The 10,261-nt window shown below is 37.6% G+C and overlaps 1 protein-coding gene across 1 annotated transcript in view; it reads right to left on the bottom strand.

Annotated features, from left to right (window-relative positions):
• LOC107561427 (RING finger protein 166-like) overlaps positions 1–10,031 on the bottom strand; it is a 47,609-nt gene extending 37,578 nt beyond the window's left edge. Inside the window, exon 1 of the mRNA XM_016245870.1 lies at positions 9,654–10,031. Within this exon, the coding sequence (XP_016101356.1) occupies positions 9,654–9,820 (167 nt within the window). The 5' untranslated portion in view covers positions 9,821–10,031. The remainder of the gene's footprint in view (positions 1–9,653) is intronic.
• Between the last annotated feature and the right edge of the window lie 230 nt (positions 10,032–10,261).

Below are 10,261 nucleotides of genomic sequence, written 5' to 3'. Positions count from 1 at the left end.
AAGAGAGAACTTGGGAACCTGGGGTAGATGCCAGGTCTAGGTTGGACATAAGCTTTCCCAACCAGACTAGATGTAAGCTTAACAGGCCTGGTGGGAAGCTTCGGGGCCTTCAGGGACGATGCTGAGGATGGGGAGAGATAGCTCGCGAGCGTCTGCTCCACCATTGGCATCGCCCCACATCCCTTCTCATTCAGCCCCACGATATTAGAATAATTAGAGACTGTGGGGCTATATATACGGGAAGAATACGGTTTTTCCCACGATCTTGACACATCGGCATGGAGATCGGGAAAAAAACGTAAGGCCTTGTCGTGAAGGCTGTGACCTCGCTTTCAGGAAATGCTCGTCTAATTTGCTCTTAGGATGAGCGTCCTGTTTCTCGGCTGGCCAATCGATATTTAATTTGGCTACAGCACGAGTCACAACCTCCACGAGCTCCTCATAGCAGCTCGCAGTCATGACAATCAGCCCCCTCGAGAGCTGACCGTGCATGCTCCGCTCCCAAACAAATGACAAGCAAATCATGTGTATCCCCTGCCGTCAGATATCGTGGGCAGGGAGGAACACAGCGTTTGTACTGCCATTCACTCGCCATAGACTTTCTCATTGTTTTATATATATGAGTGCTTGTGCAGACAGACAACAGTAAATAGACAGACACATACACAGAGTGCTACTGAAGAGCAGAAGCTGGTTTGCGCCCTGCCGGATGCGCTTTTATGCTTTCTGGTGCTTACGTCACCCTGACATCTCGCTGCTCGACGCAGCTCGAGTTCCTGAAGGGGAACTCTGCTCCTGCTTGCACTGGCCTCCATCAAGAGGGTAGGGGACCTGCACGCAGACCAAAATTGAGCTCTTTGGCATTAACTCAACTCGCCGTGTTTGGAGGGAGAGAAATGCTGACTATGACCCCAAGAACATCATCCCTACAGTCAAGCATGGAGGTGGAAACATGCTTTGGGGCTGTTTTTCTGCTAAGGGTACAGGACGACTTCACCGCATTGAGGGGCAAATGGACAGGGCCATGTACTGTAAAATCTTGGATGAAAACCTCCTTCCCTCAGCCAGAACACTGAAGATGGGTCATGGATGGGTCTTCCAGCATGACAACGACCCAAAACATACTGCCAAAGCAACAAAGGAGTGGCTCAAGAAGAAGCACATTAAGGTCATGGAGTGGCCTAGCCAGTCTCCAGACCTCAATCCTATAGAAAATCTGTGGAGGGAGCTGAAACTTCGAGTTGCCAAATGACAGCCAAGAAACCTTAAGGGTTTAGAGAGGATCTGTAAAGAGGAGTGGATCAAAATCCCTCCTGAGATGTGTGCAAACCTGGCGGCCAACTACAAAAAAACATCTTACCTCTGTGCTTGCTAACAAGGGTTTCTGCACCAAGTACTAAGTCATGTTTTGCTTGGGGATCAAATACTTATTTCACTCACTGAAATGCAAATCAATTTCTAACCTTTATATAATGTGTTTTTCTGGATTTTTTGGTTGGTAGTCTCTATACATTAAAATAAACCTACCATAAAAATGACAGACCCTTAATTTCTTTGTAAGTGGGCAAACTTACAAAATCAGCAGGGGATCAAATAAATATTTTCCCCACTGTACACAAAGACACAAAGGTGTTCCCCACTGTACACAAAGACACAAAGGACACAAAGGTGTCAATAATTCTGTCCACAACTGTATATATAACATGAGCCTAGTATTCAATTGCAATATTCTTGCATTTCTGAGACTTCTTGGCGGTTAAAAGAGATATTTAATCTAGTACATGCAGTCACTAGTAACCTATAGCAAAGCTTTTTTAAAAATCTATACTTCCATTCATCGTTCTCTCTCATTCAGCTACAGGTTCATTTCATCATCTCACTAGGCGTGTTTCCATTACCCTTCAAATTGCGCAAATTGAAATTGAGAATATGCCTAATGTAAATGCGTACATTTTGCAAAAACGCCCATATATCGCAAAAAAGTTTTTACGCTCACATGGGGTGGTTTTTCAGGCAATGCGAAAAAGGAATAATTCGCAAAACTGCAATGGAAATGGCTTTTTTGCATTTACAGGTCACATGGCGTATGTAAAAAGTCATATGATCATTCTTCAATGTACTATAACCTCCAAGAAACACATCATACGTGGCCGCTCTCCAGTATAAGGGGCTTTCCCTACCATTAATGCTTAGACAATTTACACTGCACACGTCTGCAGTGCAGTGTGGCTCTGTTACGGCCACCGAAGCTGATTGCGGACACAATGCTTGTGTTTATTCCAGAATCCAGCTGCGCCACGCACGTTTCTGAAGCAGCTCTCTGTGCTGCTTCTGTAAAGATACACGCATACTCCTTTGAATAAATATAGCCAAAATCCGTTGCCATGACTTATCGCGAGAGGCAAAAGGTTACTTTTTAGTCACATAACATTGGTTAATGGAAACGCCGTCATTTCGCAAAACTTTTTTAATCGACATTTATAAAATATCACGAAAGTTTTGCACAAATCTGTAATGGAAACGCTCCTACTGTTGTCTCTTACTCACCTTAAGTGCCCTCCTCAATCATTCTTAACACAACAGGATTCATGTGTTGGCACCTCACTTAACTGTGGTGATTAATTCACTAGCTCCAGAGAAAGCTCCATGTGTTGTGCTTGAATGCGTCACTGAACTAGGAACATTAAGATCTCAACTCCATCAACCATCTGATGCACTTAGCAGAAGCCATCGTCAGCCTTAACTTTATAAAAGTTTTCTGAAGACCTAACAAGAAGGAAAATACAACCAAAATATAAGATGATACAATGTAGACACTATTAGTTGAACAAACAGATCTCGCCTGAGGTTGAGCCTACATTGCTGTCTCAAGCTGGTCAGGATGTTCAAACAAACAGAGTAATGTTGTGATAGTGCCAAAAGGGCCAGTGTTTACACTTCTGAGGGAAATCATATCATGAATGATTTACTTAGTTGTCTCTGCATAAAAGCCCATGATAGAATTTACTATCGTAACCTCTAAAACACTTGTCTTCTATTAATTAACTAACAACATAACAAAAATACTATTATTTATTATTATTATTATTTATTTATTTTATTTTTGCACTTCTGCTAGAATAGCTACTGTAAATATATTTGGGAAGCACAGACAAAACTTTTGGACAATACACATACAGTGCAAGTATATAATAACTAACAGCTAATAATATCATTCATGTATATATATAAAATAAACACAAGCATGTATGTATTTAAGAAAAATATGTTACGTTTATATACTAAATATATTTATATGAATATAAATATATACATACAAATATTTTCAAAATATATGTCGTCATTTGTTTTGGTACACCTTGATTTGGTATCATATCTTCTCATCATTAAAAACAAATAAATTGCTGAAAAACAGGATGTGTTTTTACACATAGCCTATATTTTTGTTGGGAAATTTTTCACTGATTTTCATGACGTAAACGCAAGAATAACTTTCGTATTTTAAGTAATATTTTAAGATAAACACACACTGAACAACATAGAGTTATTTGATTATAGACATAATTAGTTTTTTTAATCATATTAATTTAGTATAAAATATGATATGAGTAAACGTTCCTCAATATATCATATACCATTTTAATAATTTGAACATCTCACAGTCATCTCAATCATCATCGTATTGCACTGCATTTGCATTATGTTTTGTCCCCAACAATAAAAACTACAGCACTTTAAACATAGCCTACAACAAAGAATTTAAATATTATTGAGCGATATAGAGTGAAAGCTGATATTTATATGCATTTTATGTAGCCTGCTATACTGTTAGAAAGATCTCACTGATTCACATCAGAATTTCATCCTACTTTTTAGCCATATATTAGCAACTGCACCAAATTGCATATTTTTGCTCAGTTTATATATATTTATATACATTAGGGATGCACGATATATCGGCCACCATATCGGTATCGGCCGAAAATCTATACTTCCATTCATCGTTCTCTCTCATTCAGCTACAGGTTCATTTCATCATCTCACTAGGCGTGTTTCCATTACCCTTCAAATTGCGCAAATTGAAATTGAGAATATGCCTAATGTAAATGCGTACATTTTGCAAAAACGCCCATATATCGCAAAAAAGTTTTTACGCTCACATGGGGTGGTTTTTCAGGCAATGCGAAAAAGGAATAATTCGCAAAACTGCAATGGAAATGGCTTTTTTGCATTTACAGGTCACATGGCGTATGTAAAAAGTCATATGATCATTCTTCAATGTACTATAACCTCCAAGAAACACATCATACGTGGCCGCTCTCCAGTATAAGGGGCTTTCCCTACCATTAATGCTTAGACAATTTACACTGCACACGTCTGCAGTGCAGTGTGGCTCTGTTACGGCCACCGAAGCTGATTGCGGACACAATGCTTGTGTTTATTCCAGAATCCAGCTGCGCCACGCACGTTTCTGAAGCAGCTCTCTGTGCTGCTTCTGTAAAGATACACGCATACTCCTTTGAATAAATATAGCCAAAATCCGTTGCCATGACTTATCGCGAGAGGCAAAAGGTTACTTTTTAGTCACATAACATTGGTTAATGGAAACGCCGTCATTTCGCAAAACTTTTTTAATCGACATTTATAAAATATCACGAAAGTTTTGCACAAATCTGTAATGGAAACGCTCCTACTGTTGTCTCTTACTCACCTTAAGTGCCCTCCTCAATCATTCTTAACACAACAGGATTCATGTGTTGGCACCTCACTTAACTGTGGTGATTAATTCACTAGCTCCAGAGAAAGCTCCATGTGTTGTGCTTGAATGCGTCACTGAACTAGGAACATTAAGATCTCAACTCCATCAACCATCTGATGCACTTAGCAGAAGCCATCGTCAGCCTTAACTTTATAAAAGTTTTCTGAAGACCTAACAAGAAGGAAAATACAACCAAAATATAAGATGATACAATGTAGACACTATTAGTTGAACAAACAGATCTCGCCTGAGGTTGAGCCTACATTGCTGTCTCAAGCTGGTCAGGATGTTCAAACAAACAGAGTAATGTTGTGATAGTGCCAAAAGGGCCAGTGTTTACACTTCTGAGGGAAATCATATCATGAATGATTTACTTAGTTGTCTCTGCATAAAAGCAGTTTATCACTTGTCTTCTATTAATTAACTAACAACATAACAAAAATAATATTATTTATTATTATTATTATTTATTTATTTTATTTTTGCACTTCTGCTAGAATAGCTACTGTAAATATATTTGGGAAGCACAGACAAAACTTTTGGACAATACACATACAGTGCAAGTATATAATAACTAACAGCTAATAATATCATTCATGTATATATAAAATAAACACAAGCATGTATGTATTTAAGAAAAATATGTTACGTTTATATACTAAATATATTTATATGAATATAAATATATACATACAAATATTTTCAAAATATATGCTGTGTGTCTTTATATATACATAATAAATATACACAGTACACACACATATTATGTAAACAAAAACTTTTATTTTGGATGTGATTAATCACAATTAATTGTTTGACAGCACTAATATATACACATCATAACCGGTTGAGAGTGAGACAGACTTCAAATTCAGCTGAAGTATCTGTCATTCTAATATGTTTTATCACGACCCTATGAGTCAAACAGCTCTGAGCCACAGCAGGTGTGAATGAGTGAGTACGTTTGAGAGGTAATGTTTGTGGATCACAAATCATAATCAAGATTATTAACGTACCTGCTTTTCAGCAAATCAGTTATGACTACTGGACGAACAGGGAAGATTAACTGAAAAGAATTCAGCTGACATTTAGTCATCCTCATGTCAACCCGACATGATCCTTGTGGAATTAAACCAAATAAATATCTCAAAGATCACAGAGAAGCTACCAAATCTTTTCTGACTTAAATTAAAGAAAGCAACATGAAAGGCAAGAAGGGCTTAAAAAGGATCAATCTTTAGGCATATGCCTCCTACTCTTGAGATGAGCCACAGCATTACACATCCCATGAATGTGTTATATGAATGTATTATATGAGTGTGGGCAGTTCTGTACAAAACCAAAGACAGCATCCGAACGCAGCCCCCATTATTTATGAGGGCGGTCAACTACAGTTTAATCAACGTGCTACAATCTCACCTGTATCTCTGGCAGGAACATATGGTGGTGTTGGCATAGAGAGATAAGGATTAGGACAGTTTTTTTAACCTACTTTAGAACTATCTAATCTGCATTCGGCAGGTAGAGCAGGGGATGCATTAGAAAATAGACAGGTAGACAAGTGAAGCCTGTGTGCCTCTTATTGTTGTCAGGCTAGTAGTGCAGGTGTGACAACTTCTCTATTTAAATGCATAAAACTCATTAGAACTCAAATTTCATTACACTAATACCAGTAGGTAATGTTTGATAAGGTTAACAACACTATAGGCTATTCCTATGGTTCACAGTTGTAAAATTCTCTAAACATAAGTATTACACTTTGGCACTTTTTGAATTTGGTTCTGCTCTTATCGAGCCATTTTGCAGATTGCCATCACCATCTTCGTCATTTGTTTTGGTACACCTTGATTTGGTATCATATCTTCTCATCATTAAAAACAAATAAATTGCTGAAAAACAGGATGTGTTTTTACACATAGCCTATATTTTTGTTGGGAAATTTTTCACTGATTTTCATGACGTAAACGCAAGAATAACTTTCGTATTTTAAGTAATATTTTAAGATAAACACACACTGAACAACATAGAGTTATTTGATTATAGACATAATTCGTTTTTTTAATATTGTTCAAATAAGTACAAGCTAGAAAGAGAAGGAATAAATAAAGAGATAGAATTTTTTTTTTATGATCAAGTCAAGTAGCTTCGAAAGAGATGAGTTTTCAGCTGTCGCTTGAAAATTGTCAGGGATTCAGTATTCCGGATAGGGGTGGGAAGATCGTTCCACCAGCCAGGAATTATCATGAAAGGAATTATCATTTCAATTATTTTGAAAAAAGATCCCTCAGGTTTACAGCAGCTGTGTGAAGGTTACAGTGTTTCCCTCATCAAAAATTCATTTTTTCTGAAAGGGCAGTAAAAGGGCAAGGGCAGTCCCTGGGTGTTTCAGCGTGAAACAGGCAGCGATAACCAGTCTCCTCCCAGTAATGCTACTCAGACCTCCAGGTGAAAAGCAATCAAAAAAAGCTTCACTCTTCACTCTACAGTACAGCAAAGCACCAAAACATGTCAGTTATCAAAGGCACAAATTGCTGTGTATGACTTGTTCATTAACATCTACATAATAAAAATCAAATCCAAAAAACGAGCTGCCTTTATTTGATTGACTGTGAAGACTAAAAGTGAAGACTTTTGAAAAGTGAATACATTTGCATATATTGACAATTGCATTAGCTGAAATACTGACAGTTCAAATGTGTCTCTAAATGTATCTATTGTTATGGAGCACAATACTGCTCCATGGATCAAAGAGCGACCAATTCAGCCATCCAAAGCAAATGGGGGTTATTTTAGAAACCGTTCTAAATAATATAAATTCAGAACTCTTGTCTCAAAATTGTTTCTCTCTATGAAAATGTCTTCAATTCAACAATACTGCCAGTGTTTCATTCTACAAAGTCATTTCCAGATGATTTTTTTTGTAATGCAAGTTCATAATACCTTTACTATAGCATTGTAAAAAGTAAACATTACTTAGAAAAGAATAAATACAACTGTAAACATTACAAAGAATTTGCATAAAATCTAAATGTATTCACTTCATGAAGAGATAATACATTAAGCAAAAATTAATTGTTTTATTAAAAGAGCGCTATTCCCATGCTGTAAGAGACTTTCAGAATTAAAGTAATAATACTATGCATTGTGTACATTGCTGTTTGACATGTTTCAAAACTTAAAGTGAGTGACAGCATCTGCCAAGGCAACAGCAGAATGTCTGGGTATTAAAGGGATAGTTCACCCAACAATGAAAATTCATTGGTGGTTGCCATTGACTATTTTTTTTCCTACTATGGAAGTCAATGGCAACACCAACTGTTTGATTACCAGCAATCTTCAAAATATCTTATTTTGTGTTCAACATAAGAAAGCAACTCATACAGGTTTGGAACGACATGCGGGTGAGTAAATGATGACAGAATTTAAATTTTTGTGTGAACTATCCCTTTAAGGTCGTAAAGTTCACTCTTTTTTAATGATTTGATTCAGGAACCGATTCAGTGATTCATTCCAGAATTCGGGGTGATTGTGATTGTTTTAATGTCAACCGTATTTCTGGTTCTTAAAAAAACGAACGCTTTGTTTGAGGTACTCATGTTACCAACACGTTTTGCAGTGTCCCAGGATAAATCAATTTTACAAACAAAATAACCAAATATCAGTTACTACCATTTTAATTACAGCAAACCTAACTGTGCTCCCAATCAACAGACACAAATTAAAACCAACATAAGATCAGTCGATTACTTAAACTCGGTTCAGATTGATTCAGTCCTATTTGCGATTCGGTTCGAATGATTCTTTCCAAAGAACCGAAACAGACATATGAATTATCGCTCGCAGCTTTCTCGCTTTGTTCTCTCCTGCGCAGCGCACAGATGGGAAGTGAAACTCAAAACCCCCCAAAAGACGGATATGATGATTCTATTTGTATAGACATGTTTTAGAAATTTGTTCATAAAACGCATAAACAAAATAAAAGATGCAGATGTCGAGCATCCTTTTTATGCCACAAGGCTGACAAAGAAACATGATGTTGGGAGTCGTGCAAGCACAAAGGGATGCAAACAGTTTTTTTTCCATCTTCAAAGACTGACATTACAAAATGTATCTTCAATAAAATAATTACACGCATATTGAAAGCGTGTGTCGTTAGGCATGATTTAATCTACTATCCTAGTCTAAAACATTGGGGTTGGTGATTTTTTTATGCCCACATCGTTAAATATTTTTGCAATTAACGCACATACTGTAGAAGTGTACATGCATGAATGCCAAAGTGACCACTCGAAATTGATGTCAACACCTCAACAACAGAGACACTAAATGGAAATGGAAGAAATGCCACTGTCTATACTCACGTATGGGCGCAGCTTGCGATGCTGACAGGATTGTGGTACACCTCCAGACAGATGGGAAGTGAAACTCAAAACCCCCCAAAAGACGGATATGATGATTCTATTTGTATAGACATGTTTTAGAAATTTGTTCATAAAACGCATAAACAAAATAAAAGATGCAGATGTCGAGCATCCTTTTTATGCCACAAGGCTGACAAAGAAACATGATGTTGGGAGTCGTGCAAGCACAAAGGGATGCAAACAGTTTTTTTTCCATCTTCAAAGACTGACATTACAAAATGTATCTTCAATAAAATAATTACACGCATATTGAAAGCGTGTGTCGTTAGGCATGATTTAATCTACTATCCTAGTCTAAAACATTGGGGTTGGTGATTTTTTTATGCCCACATCGTTAAATATTTTTGCAATTAACGCACATACTGTAGAAGTGTACATGCATGAATGCCAAAGTGACCACTCGAAATTGATGTTTTGCCTCAACAACAGAGACACTAAATGGAAATGGAAGAAATGCCACTGTCTATACTCACGTATGGGCGCAGCTTGCGATGCTGACAGGTTTGTGGTACACCTCCAGACAGATGGGACAGGAGAACTGGCTCTCCAGGCTTTCCCCAGGTGCGGCTGCTGCGGCTCCATTTTGCTGCTGATGCTGCCTGAGCTGAGCAGCAGACACAAAACTGCGGAACATCGCCATTATGAACACGGACCGCAGGATGAACCACTAATACTGCCGATGCAAATAGGATTCCGTGGTTTTAACGACTGTCTCGCAGGGAAAATGTGATTTACACGACATTAGATACCGCATCTGCGATCTCCAACAGTGTTAGCCAAGGAGAACACGCCGTTGTTCGAAAGAAGTAAACATTACATGGTAGCTTTAACGGAACGGTCTCGATCCGATTAGACCAGCAAAAATGATGGGAGTTGTAGTGTTTACTGCGATCATTTACAGCGAGTGACTGTTTAATAGAACTACATTTCCCATACATTGCATTCATAAGAATTCCATGAGCATAGCTAGATGACGTCAACATGAACGTAGCGAATATGACACATAGGTCTACGTTGTCAATAATAATACAAAAATAGGAATGAATATTATTTTATATGATAAAAAAAGTGATAAAATTAG

This window comes from Sinocyclocheilus grahami, unplaced genomic scaffold, assembly GCF_001515645.1.
Source record: "Sinocyclocheilus grahami isolate Dianchi unplaced genomic scaffold, SAMN03320097.WGS_v1.1 scaffold772.1, whole genome shotgun sequence".
Classification (NCBI taxonomy): Eukaryota; Metazoa; Chordata; class Actinopteri; order Cypriniformes; family Cyprinidae; genus Sinocyclocheilus; species Sinocyclocheilus grahami.
The sequence above is the reverse complement of the archived record's forward strand: the minus strand, read 5'-3'. Positions and strand labels throughout refer to the sequence as shown.